This window comes from Knufia obscura (genome assembly GCF_036327395.1).
Source record: "Knufia obscura strain CCFEE 5817 isolate CBS 148926 chromosome Unknown scaffold_3, whole genome shotgun sequence".
NCBI lineage: Eukaryota > Fungi > Ascomycota > Eurotiomycetes > Chaetothyriales > Trichomeriaceae > Knufia > Knufia obscura.
The window spans coordinates 801-18,347 of NW_027042689.1; the positions used below are offsets into that span (position 1 = coordinate 801).

General features: G+C 52.1%; 5 protein-coding genes across 5 annotated transcripts; 3 read left to right on the forward strand and 2 right to left on the reverse strand.

The window, feature by feature from the left end:
* Positions 1–442: 442 nt before the first annotated feature.
* PMZ80_003071 (uncharacterized protein) lies at positions 443–1,068 on the forward strand (the record flags this gene model as incomplete). The annotated part of the gene is made up of 3 exons (XM_064871500.1): positions 443–587; positions 859–921; positions 968–1,068. The coding sequence occupies 3 exons, from the start codon at positions 443–445 to the stop codon at positions 1,066–1,068; spliced, it is 309 nt and encodes a 102-aa protein (XP_064731880.1).
* Positions 1,069–8,161: 7,093 nt separating this feature from the next.
* Positions 8,162–9,064, reverse strand: PMZ80_003072 (uncharacterized protein; the record flags this gene model as incomplete). Its single annotated transcript, XM_064871501.1, has 1 exon — positions 8,162–9,064. One exon carries the CDS (start codon positions 9,062–9,064, stop codon positions 8,162–8,164), a length of 903 nt encoding a protein of 300 aa, XP_064731881.1.
* A 1,569-nt stretch (positions 9,065–10,633) lies between these two features.
* On the forward strand, positions 10,634–11,425 carry PMZ80_003073 (uncharacterized protein; the record flags this gene model as incomplete). Its single annotated transcript, XM_064871502.1, has 2 exons — positions 10,634–10,638; positions 10,876–11,425. 2 exons carry the CDS (start codon positions 10,634–10,636, stop codon positions 11,423–11,425), a joined length of 555 nt encoding a protein of 184 aa, XP_064731882.1.
* Positions 11,426–13,281: 1,856 nt separating this feature from the next.
* PMZ80_003074 (uncharacterized protein) lies at positions 13,282–14,700 on the forward strand (the record flags this gene model as incomplete). The annotated part of the gene is made up of 3 exons (XM_064871503.1): positions 13,282–13,348; positions 13,398–13,772; positions 13,823–14,700. 3 exons carry the CDS (start codon positions 13,282–13,284, stop codon positions 14,698–14,700), a joined length of 1,320 nt encoding a protein of 439 aa, XP_064731883.1.
* A 149-nt stretch (positions 14,701–14,849) lies between these two features.
* PMZ80_003075 (uncharacterized protein) lies at positions 14,850–15,209 on the reverse strand (the record flags this gene model as incomplete). Its single annotated transcript, XM_064871504.1, has 1 exon — positions 14,850–15,209. One exon carries the CDS (start codon positions 15,207–15,209, stop codon positions 14,850–14,852), a length of 360 nt encoding a protein of 119 aa, XP_064731884.1.
* Between the last annotated feature and the right edge of the window lie 2,338 nt (positions 15,210–17,547).

Below are 17,547 nucleotides of genomic sequence, written 5' to 3' on the forward strand. Positions count from 1 at the left end.
GAGCACATCTAGATTTATGTGTGACAAAAGTGAGGTCCATCAAGCGTTAAGCATTACTATTCGTACTGAAGCCATCCATCGGAGCCTGAGGCAATAGCCGATAGCTTGAATCTGTGAAATCAGCTAAGGATTATTGTCTTGAACTGACTAGAAGTGAAGGTAGAATAAGGCCGCTTTAATAGGCCAATACTGCCAAGCACCACGTAATATTACATCCTCCACCACCTAGTGAAGACGTAATGACATATGACAAACGAAAAGCTTGGCGTAGCCCCGGGTATATCAACCTTCCTCTTCCCCAGATTATTCTTCTCCCTTTGATGTATCCACATTTTCCCGTATGTCTTTGCACCCAGGTGAGTCCCTATTGTGTGAGTACATCCTAATGCCATTATCTAGCACTGCCGTCAACATTCCACAATTCTCTGCAAGTTCATTCAAGATGCCGCCAACTCGAAAAGTGACAGTCGATCTTCCTCCCATGACTTCCAGAAAGCTCAGATTGCTGGAGCCGATGGCAAACCAGCGCAAGCCTGCTTTCCGAAAGACATTCCAGTACAAAGTTCGAAACAATGAGACAAAAGCGTGTAAGTAACTGGATATCTCCGCGAAAGTCCGCAAGTTGACACAATTCCAGATGAGCGTGTGGACTAGAATGCCACAAGAAGCAAGCCCATTCAAGCAGAAGCCTTTGTGATCCAAGCCAAGGGCAAGCATGTGCATACCGGAGAAAACGCGTGCAGATCCTGCAAGACAGGAAACGGTCCGTTCACTGAGTGTGTTTCGATTGGTTCGGGGGTGAATTATGGAGGTATGTGAAGATGTCCGCAAGATTGTGCAAAATACTGACAATTCTAGCATGTGCCAACTGCACCTGGGGAAAGACAGCCATCAATTGCAGTCTTCCGGGTGTTCAAGAGGGTATGTGTAACTGTCCTGCCAGATTGGATGCTGACATGATTTCTAGAGCTGGACAAAGCAAATCTCGAGAAGGAGGCGCGAGCAGATGCAAAGAAGGCGAAGGCTGCGAATGTTGGCAATACACCAAGCCGAAAGTCTCGAAAGTGAGGGATGGTCTGCAGAAGTCCGCAAGTTCCTGCGATATGGTGATGATGTGAACATGAGCTGACAGAGAATGATAATGACAAGTATGTGCTGGCAACACGTCTTCTGATTTTCCGTGATGTTCTCCGCAATACTCCGCAAGTTGGGCCGTATTTTCAATAGGCCAAGGCCTTAGTGCTTGACCACCTCTCTTGCCTTAGGCCTTTTTATCGTTTTTCAGGCAAATCCGCATATGTCTGAATAACTCCGCAATTGTCCGCAAGTTATGCTGGTGGAACATATGCGCTCCCTTCTTAGAGTTATAGCTTAAGCCTTTTAGCCTTCTAGCTTATACTCTTCTCTCTTCCTCTCTACCACCTAGAGGATACTTAGTCCCTTATTTTTCGAGGTCTTTCTCTTAGGCTATATCCGCCTAGACTTCGTTCTCTTTCCTGTAGACCTGCGTCTCTCTCTCTTTGCCATCCGGATACCCTTGTACTTATCGCTGTTCGTTCGCGACTCTTAGTAGCTTCCGGTATAGTAGGACTATCGTCGTCGAGTTCCATCGGTAGTAGGACAGTCTCCTTGATTATAGGTTGGTCCTTATCGACCTCGTTGTCCGTTAGTATTTCTAATAGCACCTCGTCAACCTTCATCGTATCCTCTGCTTTCTCTGAAATATCGGGTAACCGAGGTATCATTCTGTTAGATTCCAGCGGTATAACAGGCTCCGTCTTAATATCCGGCAATACGTTGCTGTCTCGATCAATTACCTGTTCAGCTAGGGGTTCCTCTTCATTATCGAATAAAGTTGCTTCCCCCTCCGTATGCTCCACGGCAGCAGCGGTATCCGTACCCAGCGGGCCACTCCCATCTGTAGGCCTCGTCTGGTTAGCGATACCCTCTAAAATACCCCTTTGTAGTGCTTCGATCTCCGTTCTGTCGAGGTCACCACTTAAGTCCTCAATAACTTCCTTCGGATGCAGCTTCTTCCATTCGTCAGCCGGTACGGCTGCGAGATCGTCATAAGAAGGAGTCTGTCTCTCCTCCTCTTGTTGTAGCTCCTCTACCTCGGGCGAAGCCTTCATCAACTCCATACCTTGCCGGCGCAAGGAGGCTTGCATCGCCGAGGAGCTCCACAGTTCTTCGATGTTTCCTTCTGGTGTGTTCGCCTTTACAAGCCGTTGGCCATTAACGAGTAGTTTGAGAATCTTCCCGTCGGTTTGGGCCAATACGTAGGTGCCCAGATGGTGTTTCTTCAGAACCTCGTAAGGTCCATACCATCTGGCATCAAACTTGTTACGGGCTTCAGCCCTCACCAAGACCCAGTCACCTTCCGCAATATTGCGCATTTTAACGCGATCTGCGCGAACTTTACGTGCCTTTTCGGCTTTCTCCAGAAGTTTGAGGTTTGCCGTGGATCTAGCGTGTTGCATCGCAGCTATCCGCTGAATCACACGATCCTCGTTCATGTGGCTCACTAATAGTGGCCGGAGTTCATTGTTATCCGTAGGCAAGCGAGGATGCTTGCCGTACAGCAAAAAGTAGGGAGATTGCTCAGTTCCCGTGTGCACCCGGACCCTGGTTGCAAAGACGGCTTGTTGTAGGAACTGATCCCAAACTCTGCTTGGTCTACCGATAAGCATCTTAGTTAAGATATTACCTAGTAACCCGTTGAAATTCTCGACCTTTCCATTGGTACGAGGATGATATGGCGTAGTAAACCGGTGCTTTGTAGCGAGTACCTTTAAATAGGCGGAAAGGACCCAACCTGCAAGGTTACTTCCGTTATCCGACAGAAGTTCCTTAGGTGGCCCGTATATCATAGTAAGGTGGTCGTGTAGAGCATAAGCTACCGTTTCTGCCCTCGCATCTGGTAGGGCTATCGCAATTGGCCAGGCAGTGAGATATTCAACGCACGTAAGTATCCAACGGTTACCTTTGGGTGTTTGCGGTAGGGGTCCAATAAGGTCGACCACCCAGCGGTCAAAAAGATCTAAGTTCGGAGAACTTAGAGTACGGGGGAGTTCCGGTTCTTGACCTGGGCGAGATCGCTGACTGCACTGGCATTGCGGGCAGGTTTGTGCGAAATTCCTAATATCCCGCTCGATATCATGCCACCAGCCCCGCCCTTGGGTGACTCCCTGAAGGCCGGGAAATCCTAGATGTCCGTAGTGATTGTGTAGGTGATCTAAGAAATCGGCCCTTGTCGCATAGGGAATGTATGGGGAATTCTGATCTCCGTCGCTGTGGTAGAGAGTGTCCCCTTGATGTCCGCAATTGAACGCAAACTGCGTAAGCTTGATGTCTTTCTCGATTTCTGCAGGGGGTTCGACACCTTCGGAGAGGAACCGCAGCATATGTCCGGCCCATTCGTCTTCATTGTACCCCTTTACGAGGTTAAGGCGAGCAGGTGTTTGCGTCGCTTGAGCCGGGTTAGTCGTCATATTCCGTGGGCCCTCCTCCATCCAGTCGGGTCGACGGCTGATAGCGTCCGCAACCACGTCCTCTTCCCCTTTTCGGTACTTTATGTTCAGCTGGTACTGTTGGAACTCGTCGATCCAGCGCGCAATCCGTTTAGATACATGCTTAATCGTATTCATGTATTTAAGGCTCTCGTGGTCGGTTAATACCGTGATCTCGTGTCCATTATCGACGTAGTAATTCCAAAGCGTGAGAGCGTGCTTTACCGCTAGTAGTTCCTTCTCGTGAATAGGATAGTTAATTTCAGCTGAGGTAAGCTTCCGACCATCAAAGGCAACAGGGTGAAGTTTCTGCGTATCCGGGTGATATTGGCTAAGTTCGATCCCTAATGCGTACTCACTGCAATCCGTACTAATAACAAAGGGGCTTTTCGTATCCGGCGCTCGTAGTACGGGGTCTTCCGTAATCATCTGCTTGCATCGGCGAAACGCGATGTCGGCTTGAGACGTCCATATGATCTTGCGAAACCGTTTAGCCCTAAGCTCTGCGTCGCTTTCCTTGAGTAGTTCGAACAAGGGAACGGAGACACGAGCAAAGTCCTTCATGAAGCGTCGATAATAAGAGACCAGGCCTATAAACTGGCGGACCTCGTGGACATTCCGTGGAATAGGCCACCATCCACCACCCACAGTCAGTGTCACAGTGGCACATTTTAACACTTTCGTTGATATGTAACGCAGCCAACGCTTCGTTCCGACTTCTTGACGTATTCTTTAACGCCGACGATCCGCCCTCTTCTTGCTTACTCGCCCTTCACATTGAACCGTGACAATAGTCATTGGGAAACACCATGTTCAACGAGCATGTCCCCCCATCCACGGTTAAACCTGAACAAAGTCGCGTCGCTCGCAGATCTTCCAAGTAGATATCGTTCGTGCTTCCAGGGTCCCAATCGATGAAGCTGATCCTCCATGCTGAACACGAACGGAGAACACTCTGATGATGTTTCAACGCAGAAAGCATAAATTGAGCTGCAGCGATGGGTACGTTCTCCTTGCTGCAGCCGACGAGGACGAGGCAATGTGTCTGGCATGATCTACTGTCTGTGGGCGAACGGCACAAACGCTCGGACAATCTCGACCAAAATTGTTTCTCTTCGAAGGTGACCTCCATCTTGCATAACATGATAAGCTTGGCTAAGCCAGCACAAGCCGCAAGTGATGGCGTGCTTTGCTCGAGACCGTGCAGGAGCAGAACACCACCACGAGTCGATGACCCTTCCTCATGCTCGTTTTGGGTCACAACGTTCGTTGTGTTGTCACAGAGCAGCTCGTGTTCCGCTTGTTGTGCAGTGCATCCGACATCTGTCTGGCTGTCCGGTATTTCGATGGCGCAGGGCTCGTTATTGTCCTGTGTGGCTACGCTGCTTGGTACTGTAGTGGTCCTACCAACGCGTCGTGGCCTCTTAATAGTGCTGGATGGGACAGGTGAAATGCTAGCTCGTCGCCTCTTGCATCCATAAGATTCGTGTTGGTCACGCTGGCTGCTTGCATTGCTTGCGATGGACTCTTGAGATCTACTGCTACATGAAGTGGTAGCTATCTCGCTCTCGCCGTCACTGCAGTCGTAGCCCAACTTGGTCAACCACAAACGATGGTCGTCCATTGCATCGCCGTCTGTAAGCGTCCCACAGCTCATCTGCGCCATAGATTGGTATGTGGTGAAGTCAACCACATCCTCGGGATAGCGATCGTGGTGAATCTTGACAATGCGAGGAAACCGCAGGGTGCTGTATCGTGCGTCGGCAGGGCGGTCAAACCCAGCTCCGATGACTTCGGCCACTGCAGGCTGCGAGAACAAGTGGGTGGGCAGGTCCTTGGACCGAAGGTCAGTGATGATGTGTACGCTGTCGTTCTGGATGGAGAAGGGCATTTGGGACAACCTGCCATGCGCATTCAAGAATCGTAAGTCAGACACAGAAACTGCGGGCGGCGATACCTGTCCCACGATGCGGAAGCAAGTGGTCGTGCACCCGTCGTGGCATTTGTCGCGCGTCTCTCGACAAGCCAGGAAGAACATCGTCCACGATCCCTGCCCCAGACCGAGGCTTACTGCTGTTAGAGGATCACAACGGCCACCAATGACGGCGTGGTCGGCCGAGTCTCCTAAACCAGGAATGTAGTCCTTTTTTAGCTTTACATACCGCGCCGCATGACCATCGGCAGCGATGTAAGGATCCTGACAAGCTTTCAGCACCAGTCCCTCCCACTTCTGCGTCACGGCAAAGGCCATCTGGCCGGCCAAGCGGGTCTCACCGTCCGAGGCAGTCAGGTCCATCACAGTCTGCTCGCCGATCGCTGCCCGTCCAGCGATAGGCTGCACCAGGTTGTGGAGGTATCGTCGTCGCTGATCGTATGTCCTGTCGATGCTCTTGTGCTCGTCCCATAGGAGAATGTCGTGGAAGACGAGCATGAGATGTTCGTCCAGGACCTGTGGTGAGTCTTCGGCACATCCCAACCGACGTCCCTCTCGCGTGGCGTACCTTCGGATCTTGTAGAAGGGCATGATATCTTGGACCTGATCACTCCACACGACCAGCTCGCCCACCAGAACACAGCGCGTCTGCACTTTGCACGGTGCCTCATCCAGTCTCAAACACTGTCGGACCGTCGGCAAGACAGAGGCACGATCGAGGGTCGAATTACGGCCACTTTTGGAGAAGAGCTTGACGTCGAACTTTTGATTAACACTCTCCTTCCAGACGTGTACCTGACAGTATTCGCCGTCGTACTTGCGCTCGACACTGACCTCTCGACCGTGCATGAGTCCGCGAGCATGAGCGATGCTTCGTGCTTTCTCAAAGTGGGGCAGGCCAACCAGTGTGCCTTCTTGGGGTCTGAGCGAAACCTGCAGCTCCCGACCACTCAATCTCTTTCCTCGCCGTTCTTCTTCACCGTGCACAAATGCCAGTGCATCAGACAACGAATCAAGCACCTGAAGCACGCCGGAGAGGCCACCGTGTACCAGCTGCAAGGTCAACATCTCTGGAATGACGGCTGGCCTCAGATCCTTGAGCAGCAGACGAGTTGCCCATTGAACTTCCTGCGCCGACATACATCGGAACATCTCGACCAGCAGGTCCGATGCAGTGGTTCTGGAGCCGATGCCGTGCCGTCGGCGAAGGTCCGGACAGGAGAAATCGCAGGTCGCGGCCACACGGTCTAGAGTATCGTCCAGTTCTTTCACGGTCATCGGTGTCTTGCATCCACGCACGTCACCGGACTCAGCGACCGCTTTCATGATGGCGGTAGCATAGTCGACGCGCGCGCTGTCTTGGTGCTTCTGGATTGCCTGTCGCCGACTCGTGCCGATGCCCCAAGCACGAACCACGATGGCGGCGATTTGTTTCTCTCCTACGCCGTAGACTCGATCGTACCGCCTGCCCGGAAGCAAACACGACAGTAGAGCGAAGGCATGGTCTTTTCGCGTAAGACTGCCGACGTGCTGCTCGAACCAGTGTTTCGTGACCGTGTCTGCTTGGTGGGCTCCATCCGGCGACGAGAGTCGCTCCCACAGCAGACAGACGGTGGAGAACGGCAAAGCCATGCTGGAACAAATGCAACGGTTCTCCAAAATCTGCAGGACCGTACCTCTGGACAGGTCAGAATGACCAAACTCGAAAGTGCAAAGAAGTGTTCATTGCAGACGTTTCAACACGAGCAGGCAGTCACACGTGTGAGACCTTTTCACTCGCTAGTGGTATTCGTGGATGCTGCTTGCTTTGGCCTTACATCCTTCCAGTTCGCACGAACGCCAAGATGGCACCAGTAGACCTAACTAGTGGTGGACGCAGAGCAGGCTGGTCAAATTGGGACTGACCCACCCACCACACCAGTCACGCTTCATTCGCACAGGACAACTGCTCATCCCTTGCGTCAGCTTCAGCCCATTAGCTTATTCAAACAGCCTGCTGGGTCTCATCGTGCATGGTCACTTACGTGGTACAGCAAGTGTGAACTGCCGGACATCATTCTGTTTGCTCGGCATCCCATCACCGATGGCCACTAACAGGCACAAAGTCGACTGAGAGAGTATCTGCTTCATACTCGTCACTTCTGGTGAACGCCGTTTTCGTCTGCTGATTAAGACGGATAACTCTTCGGCAAGTGGCTTGGATTGCTGAGCTTCGTGGTCTCGGTGAGCTCGAGCGTCCTCCCCCGAACGGTTGATGCTCAGTCTCGACTGACGAAGTAGTCAGACGTCGGACACTATATGTACTCAACCAACACGGTTAGATGGAGTCTCGGGTGACACAATGTGCGATGTGTCTTCCTTCAAGTTGACAAGGGCACGCTGGGCGAGCGAAGCTTGTCACAGATGGCGGGTCTGGCAGCGGTGCATAGATTGCAGAGGAAGGCCGAATCGGCTCAGGACGTCTAGAGTAATATGGCAAAGTACTTCAAGAAGATACCGACCTCATCATAACTTCTGGTTCGCTGCTGCAAGCCTACCAGACTCTTCCAAATACCAAGGATATGGTCTCGCAGACCTTTTCGCTGCCTATGAGCCTTCTTTGCATCCACGAAATCTTTTCCGTTGTCCATCCCTCTCCATTATCCTGCTAGCCACCATGGCCGCCACATCGACATCGTCATCTATCCAGCACTTATGCCTCAAGCGCGTAGTCTGATGCTCAAACGACGTTGCGCTGCTCTACACCTTGTAGTGCCAGAAGCGCTCGACTCGTGCTGAGCTGACCATGAGTTGTAGGGAGGGAGTGGTCGCCGGGTCCTATGACGGTTTCTCGCTTGCCGGGAGCCTGTCTAGAGTGATACTCAAAGGGCGATGCGAGCGTCCGGCTCGGTGGCGGCTGTAGGTCGATGCTCAGATCACGGGGCGTCGACACGATCGGCACTTCTGCTGTTTCGCTACTTGTCCTCGGCCGGGGCCAGTGGAGTTGCGACAGACGCCGGGAGAAGCGTGATGCCGTCTCGATGATCTGGGGCCGCTTCGACGGCACACGACGCGCTCCTGCCCTCAGGAGAGGTGACTGCATGTGGGAGGAACTCGCCCAGACGGGCTTGGGTGGGAACCAATTCTTGACCTTGCTTGTATTCTTCCGATCTTCTTTACTGTCGTCTTCGTCGTCGTCGTCGTCACTAAAGTGACTCTGCTCGGGCGCGAGAGGATCAAAGGATGGTGTGGGAGGACCAGGGTGGAGCCCGAGTCCGAGACCAGATCCACCAGGAGTCGAAGCCGCTGGGCGTGGGACGGTGCTGGCTGTTGGGAGGGGCTTCTGTGGCGGCGGTGGGAGTGGTTTGGCGTCGTATCTGCTCTTAACACCAACACCAGGGCCGTGAGGGTGGGGATCGGTCGACGCGGGAGGATAGCTCTTGAGGTGGTCGCGTCGCTGCTGCGCTCGAGGATCGTGAGGCATGCCCGACCCACTTCCCCGCCCTCTTTCGACGCCGTTGAGCTTCGCTCGGTAGTGATATCGCAGATACTGTCGTACCGTGAAGAAGATGCTGGCCACGACAAACAACACAGCGAAAATGATCAGCGCGATGGTGACCAGACGCGTAGTACGATCTGCCATGGCACTCGAGGTACACGTCGCACGATCACGATGAGGACAGAGAAGGATGACAGGAACGAGCACTCATTGTTCGCATGGTCTGTCGGCACTCTATGTAGCAGCACATCTGTCCCACCTCTTTCGAGTGACTGCTCCCCTGGTACCCATGCTGCACATTACCGAACAGACCTCAGAGACGGTCAGCATGCGGCGCAGATGGAAGGAGGATTTCCGCATTACGTCTCGAGCGATGGCAGTATTGCTGGTTGAGTTCGTGGTCGGCGCGACGAAGGTGGTGACAGACGAAGAAGCGAACTACCGTTTGTGCAACATAAAAGATGCTAGTTCTCAAGGTTGCAGCGACCACATCGGACCAGGCTGGCTCAGCCTGGCTCAACCTGGCTCAGCCCTTAGTCGCGCATCGGCTCTCGGCCTGATTGGCTCTCACTATCGACACGTGACCTGATTTCTAGGCCGATATCAGGATGCCCTATGCTTGCGGGGTCTCGGCTATACGATGGGGTCGGCATCGCAAACTGTTCTCCGTGAGGCATTCGAGACCATTGCTTATGCGCCGTCTTCTAGCTTCGTCGCACCAGAGTAAGCGATCACTTTGCCAGGATCGGGCTCCCACACCCGCGCTTATGCTCTCTGTGCCTCTCCCTTTCCATCCACTGACGACTCCCTCGAATCTTAGCATTTCTCTGCCTTGGCCGTGCTGGCGGTCATCGCGAGAGCCATCGCTGTCCCTCATCGGTCTGGACAGAAAGGGCAGAAGACGATCCAGCGAGCAGGTACGGCGACCATGCTGCATGGTACGAGTGTCAAGTGGTGCACACCCAGGCACGTCTCTGCTAGGTCCGAGGGATGTGCTGAGCTCACGTTGTCCACGGTGGCATGCTTGGGCCGGCCACAAGCGTCGGTGCTACATGTCGGTTGTCGTGCCGTGCTCTTCCACGTCAAATTGTATGCCCTTCGCCCTGCAGGCCAGCGCGTGAACCTCGTTTTACTGAGCATGTCTGCGGCGCGCTGGCCACCTGATAGCTGTGGGAGTCATCGGACTGCCACTAATTTTTCGGTGGCTGGCTCACGAGTTGCTGGTCCACGTGCTGGAGAGATGAATCCCTTCTTGGTCAGTCTTGCCTGTGAACCACACTATGTCATGTTCTATCTGATGGAGCTGAAACTACCACCACCTCCTGGTGGACGCTCACCGTGTTCTCAGCCGTGCGATGTGCATCCACGAGATATCGTTCCAATTCACGGGCGCCCTTGCCGCGGTGGCTGCGTTCTGCTCAAATAGCCTACAAAGACGGCCTCCCGCCACGAGTTGATGATGGTGTCTCGCCCAATTCACCCGGTCTACGACAGCGTCTTCAAACATGCCCGACCCACTCCACTTGAGAGCCGGAACCGATATTGAGACCGACACGGACACCGAGTCACTTGACGAGTCCGACGCAGAGCTGGACAGGGGCGCACACCCTCCATCGGGCTTGCGGTCCGTGGGGACGTTGGAAGATGCGCGGTGGCGTCAGTGTTGCCGACAGGTGCTGTCGGCCCACATTAGTATGCATCATGTCCCCCCTTATGTCGTGCGTCTGCTGATGAGGCAATTTGGTCTACCTCATTCAGATCACATCTATATGTAGCGAAGTCCAGCGCAACGTGTGGCAGCGCTCGAACTCGCTTCGTGTAGGACGTCCACACGTGGCGGACCACATGATTAGAGAGAAGCTGAACGCTCGCCTGGAGGATTGGGCGCGTACGTATACTACCGCTCTTCGGGCCAAAGATGGTGAGACTACTGACTCCCAGAGTCGACCCTGTAGCGTAAGGGACCTCGGAGGAGCAAGGGCTGCCCAGTTTGCAGGTCTTGACATCCTCTTCCACTGGGCTCACATAGAGCTGAACAGAAGAGTCTACCACAAGGCTTTAACGCGAGAAGAGATATCGGTACTGGCAAGGACGGCGAAAATCCATGCCATCGAAGTACTAAAGCTCGCTAAACAGCTTCTAGAACCAGGTGGTCCGGAAACACGAGATTACCAGTTCGTGATCAGAGGACCGCTTCCTAGTTTCGCCATACAGGCAGCCATCGACATCTTCACCGCCGCAGGGAAGACACGAGACATTCTTGAACCTGACTCGACGATCATGAACCTGTTGTACCACGGCCTGGAATTTATCGAAGTCCTCTCCACCCAGTGGGGATTTGCTAAACTGTGGCATATGCAAGTCAAGGAGCGCATTCAAGCAGTCTTCAATTCGGCACAGACTGCTGCCAACCAGCGCAAAGTATATCGGTATTGCACTGAGCGCAGAAATAGTCCAGAAGCTCATGGTTGCCAACTATCCTCACATGAGAAATACCATCTATGAACCGTTGCAGTCCACACAGTCAACAGTTGGATATGGTTGCATAAAGGAAGTGCGATCATGCCATCCTAGATGCAGGCGAGCAGCCAGAACCAGGAACACTCTGTAAATACCAACGATGAAGTGAATTGCAAAGAATATTTCCTTTGCAGCTGCGATCGAGGTCTAGGATGCATCATTGTCGCGATGATCGATCAGTATGGTGAGCTTGTGATGTTAGTCTCCACAGGGTGCACCGAACACTGACCAGAGAGGCGACTGCAGGGCCACAACAGCTACGGGACGACCTGACGCTGCCATCAGCATTGAAGAAAGCCCAGAGCTTGACAACGCCGATCAAGCTGAAGAAGGCGGACAACATCGATTGTGCCTTACCGGGAACCCATGTGAGAACGTTGTATGACAACCTGGTGTACCAGAAAGCAGCGGTTCTGTGCCAGCTTCGCACGGGCAAGTGTCGCCTTAAAGGATATCTGGCTAGGATTGGAGCTGTTGAGACCGACAAATGTGATTGTCAACGTGCGCCACCAGAGACAGTGCGGCATTTTCTTTTTGAAATGTCCTCAATGGGCGGATGATCGCCACTTATTGCAAGACGTCGCAGACTCCCGTTGGGGAGACCTCTCCTACTACCTCGGAGGACGATCGGCACAGCGACGGTCCTCCGGAGAACCTCACGATGGACCGGCCAAGTCCTGGAAGCCGGACCTTAACGACGTCCGGCGAAGGGTCGATTTTGCTATCGCCACAGGGCGACTGACATAGACACAACCCCCTTCCCCCCACGACAAAATCCTTCTGACCACCATCGTTGACCGGCCGATAGATTGAAGGTTGACAGTCGGGAAGTGGCTCTCGAGAAGAATGGGCGGAGGAACTCGGAAGAGGAGGAAACAACCTGGGAAAGAGGAGGAGAAGCTTTACAAATCCAAGAGTGTTGGTAAAGAAGGTCGGTAGCCAGCGCGTTGGGCTTGGGATGAAGCTCCGTGGGCGCAGTTTCGCTAAACCTGCCGTAGTTGCAAGTGCGTAGTCAAGCCTAAGAGCCAAATCTTGGCACCCCGGGGCGTAAGAAAGAACCAATCAATCAATCCACCAATCCTCGTCATGACTCTCCGTCAAGACAGCCCCACTCCATGTGTGAAGAGCCCCAAGAACCTTGTTAGTTTGTGGTTTAGAGCGCCCCATCTTGTTGTTTAGGTGTCGCAGTCGCGGCGGATGCGGCTGTTCTCGTTCTCGAAGCTGTCCACCTCCTCATGAACCATCGAAAGACTGAGGTGCATTTCCTGGCACCTTTCTTATATTCTTGTATTCTTGTTGGATAATCTCGCTCCCAGTGTAAGTGACGTTATCTTCGTGCCCTGCCTAATGATGTCCACTACAACAACTGGGCCCTGATCTCGAATATTTACGATATTTGCGGCACTCAACTGCGTTTGCTTCCATTTGGCACGTCCCCAGAGCTGCATCTTTTGGACAATGCATCTATTATAATGTCATCGCTAGCGAGATTATTTCTGCGACCGACACAAAGCCGCCGTGTCTCTTGTTACACTTTCAGAATGGTGTCAACGACCTGCAGAGGTACGTCCAGTACTTTAGCCGAAGTTCTGTGCTTAAATGTTCAAGGTCAACCGATCTCAGGTGAACAACTTTTCACCTACACCAATGGACGATTTCTTATGCACGAGGAATACCAAATTTCGAGACGATATGCCGCCTTTAAGCTTGACGAGCTTTGCAGACTTGTTTCTCACTTGCCGTCCATTCAGTCCCCAGTGTTAAGCATTGACAAAATTGAAGGTGGATTCAATAAGGCATTAATGATGCGAATGGAGAATGGAAAAGAGGTGGTTGTTAAGATGCCCTTTCCAAAGTCAGTACCTCGACAATGTGCGACCGAGTCAGAAGCTGCTGTCCTGGATTTCGGTACGAGTGCGAAGTCCTTCTGAAGCCTCTCTCATGCTGAAGCTCTCAGTGCGCTCCCACACGTCGCTGCCCGTGCCAAATGTGCTTGCGTGGAATTCAGATAGTTCGAATCCCGTCGGTGCCGAATACCTCGTTCTTGGAAAAGTCGCAGGCAGACAGTTGAATGAAGTTTGGGACGAGATGACAGGACGGCAACGCTTCCGTTTGGTGACATGCCTCGCCCAGTTCGATGCCGAGTTGTCCAAAATACGATTCCCCGCCTATGGAAGTTTATATTATCGTGCTACATCGAAGGAGAAGACGGTAGCCCTCCCCCCTGATATCGATCCCAAGCATCAATATTGTGTCGGTCCAGTGGTGTCGCCAGGTACAGGGGCAAGTATTACCAGACACGAAGGTGATCTTGACAACATGTCTGGCCCTTGTATGTCTTTAATTTCCTTGCTTAGCACGACTTAGATACTGACGTTGTAGGGTACGATCTTACTGCTTTAGGTGCTACGCGAGCGCAGCTGGGTATCTGGAATTTGTCTCATGGCGAAACCAAAGCTGTTCGCGGGCCCCATTTCGGATCACGTGAGGAGCATTTGCACCTCTTGACTGCTGCTCAGGATGTCATAGCAACTTTAGCGCCTTTACTGAAGAATTTCGCCAGTCCTGTGCTTTGGCACCCCGACCTACACATGGGGAACGTCTTTGTGTCCGAAGAAGACTATACGAAAGTCGTCGGGCTTATTGACTGGCAGTTTACGACTATATTGCCAACGCTTACACAGGCTCAATGGCCACTTTTATTGACAGTCCCAGATGATTACGAAATTGGTCCAAGCGTGCCCAAACCACCAGCCGGAATCAATGAGACGGATCCAGATGAACAAAAAGCGCTCCGCGAGAAGTACGAGGAAAGCGTTTTAGCTAAGTGCTACGAAATCGCTCTCAACAAAGCCAACCCCAACACTGGCTCAGTACTCTCGGAAAGCCCTGAAGCCGTTCGCCAGCTGTTTCTCTTGTGCCCAGACACATACAAAGATGGGATTGTCCCTCTACGAGACTGTCTCATCAAAATTTCCAAATCTTGGGAAGCCTCTGAGTTCCCTGGATCATGTCCGATTCAGTTTACCAGTGGGGAGCTGTCAACACACCACGAACAACTTACTGAGTACGACGATTGGCGGAGTTTGCGACAATATACTTTCGATGTGCTTTCGACTGATGAAGAAGGCTGGGTGCCTCCCCAATTGACCTTTGAAGCCATAAGAGCACACGAGAGAAAGTTGTTCCAACTCTACATGAACAGTCAAGAGTCTGGCATCACGGAAGAAAAGGCCAAATCGCTTTGGTTTTTCTCTTGAATCTAGTTGGATCAGAAACTTGGTATAGATATCCATTGATACGGGTATATGTCCACTTATTCAAGCACTTGTCACTGGTGAGAGTACCGTCATGCTCGATAACCTAACCTAACATCATATCCAGGTAGCAAGGGGCTTTCAGCACGATCTCACTTCAAATTGTCCAGAGCTTGGCCCTCTAACGCCTCCCAGGCCGCTTCGAAAGCAGCTTTCTGTTTATTGACCGGTTCTGACGCGTCGACGTCAATGGATGCGAGAACGGCATGGCTTGTGTTTTTCTTCACAAACTTTTTCAACTTCTCGTTCGTCGCCTTGGAATTGACTTGCAGATAGATTCTTTTCTTGCCGTTCTTGGTCTCTCCCGCATCGAGCCGAAGTTGATATTTGGCATCATTGGTAGTGTTTTTGGCTGGTAGGACACGGGATCCCGCAGAATGTTGTTGCCAGATTTTCGCGGCTTGATTTTCGGAGTCGACAAGCTTTTTGAAGTTTCTGAGAGCTTTAGACATGGCGTAGGATTGAGAAGGAAATAGACAAAGCCTGGATCGATAGTGGTTATGACTCCAAAGACGTATATATTGCTCTTGCAAGCTCCTTATTACTGTTACCCTTCGCAGTATTTATACGTGATGTACTTCATGGCCATCATTGGACCGACCCGACCCTCATAAGTCTTCAGGGGTTGATTTGTAAACGCCTTGGTGGATGCGCCATCATTGGTGACATCGATGCTTTCTGGGCGGCATTGCGGCGCGGGCGCGCCGTGGCGTGACGAAGCTGTTACCACGCGAGTTTCAACTTCTGCAAGCAGTCGGACTGAGGGCGAAGAGACGATGCAAATTACTCAATATATTCTGCGAAGCGCGCGGCAACTTCAGGTGCTGACATGGATCGAATCCTCATTTCCCGCAGAACAGATCGTAGCTCGGTGGATAGGCAATGCCTCCCCTTAGTCGCGCTGGTAAGCCCAGATGTACAGGACGAGTACGAGACTTGCTTAGCCGGAGGAACATGTTCCCCAGGGAAGGTTTACGCCTTGGGTTCGCGGCGTTTGAACAGCTCCGCCACCAAACAGCCCATGCTGTGTGCTACGATTGTGACCTTGCCAGTTGGAAGATTTATCGGTGTGATAAGCTCATGCAGATCATCGGTAGGGCTCGAGATGGTGATGACGCTGCCTGCACTTGTGGGTGAAAGTCCATGTCCTTCAATGTCATACTTCAAGCATGTGCACCAGGAATCGTCGAGATTGAGCTTGGTCAGCAAAGGACTTCCTAGGGGCTTTTATTCCCCGGGAGTCTCACGTCCTAGGGAACTTTCACCCGCAGGGGATGCTTAGCGCCAGCAGGAAATGGCGACCAGTAGGAAAATCCGTAGGGAATTAACAGGCTGGGGAATGCCAAAGATGTCGAAACCGCACCCCCTCTCGCAAAGGCAAAATCAAGGCAACTCCGTTGCAAGTCATACATGGCTAAAGCCTTGCCACCAGAGGTGACAGACCTGCTCACATCCTCTACAGAATTTCTATCGCGAAGAGCAGTTGACTAGCCGCCTGCTAAGTTTTCATTGTTGTCACGATGAGTGTGCAGACAGATCCCGATCAGCAGAAGAACCACAGCATCAGAAGCGCAGGTCAACCTTATTCGCCATGCGAACGAAGCTCTCCGAATTTGTCCAATACAAATAACACCATACCATCTAGGTCTTCGTCAAGCTTTTCAGCTAAATGTTCGCACAGTGCTGTAAGCATCGATGAGGTTATAAGAGAACGCCGTCCACTGCGATTTTGGGGTGCAGTTGTGCTGCCAAAACATCTCAGATTCGCTCCGTGTCGTCGGATAGTGCGATCGGTGCACTGCGCGATCTTGGCCATCTCGGAATCTAGAAGTTCAGCCCTGACGATCATGTCATGCTTCTCGGCATGCTGTGCAGCAGCAAGGTTTGGAGCCATTATGCGGCGAAGCTGCTACCGATATCGATGCAGCACTTTACGCTATACTGTACCTGCAGATGAATGTTGTGCATTAGCTGAATAACCATGCAAAAACCACAAATGAGTGGTTGAGAACAGGGTGGCATCAATGCGCATGGGATCCACAGACGTTTCCAGACCTCAGGCGACACCGTTGATGGAACATGACGCAAATTGCAGGCATATTGCTCTAGCATGTGACCAGGTGCGGTACTCGAACTCCGCATTAACAAAATTCGAGCTTTCATGCTTGAGAGGTCTCAAGAAAGTACTACAGCACAACTCATGCCCTTATTGTACTGTATTAATCAATTTCAAAAACGTGCTAAATGACTATCCAGAGGTTCATACAAAGAAGGGCGTTTCAATAGCTAATCAAAGAGTTGTTGGCCTCTATTCTACAGCTATTTTAGCTTGGTGCTCGCAGCTATCGGTGCTAATTCACGAGAAGGGTATCAGAGATGCTAATACCTAGAATGTGGACGAGACAGGTACCGCGCTCGGCGTCTGCTCTAACCAAACGATCGTCGGTTCGATAGCTACAACGAAGTCCTATATCTCAAGACCTCAAGATCGCGAATGGGTATCCGTCATCGAGTGTATATCGGCGACGGGAAGAAGTTTGGTTCCACTGGTTATCTTCAATCTCAACCGCGCTGAGGCCTCGACCCCAGCCGGCGGCCCGACAGGCTAGCACGGAAGTTTCTATGTGAATCCTCCAAATTTTTCTCGTTCTTCTCCACTGCTGAACGGTGGCTTCGAATTGTGCATCAATCTCGGCCTGATGCTTGTCCTGTCCTATTCTTCGATGACCGCCGATTTTCCTTGATCCTCTTTAACAGCAGCGGCATCATTTGGTCGTAAAAGGTGCACAA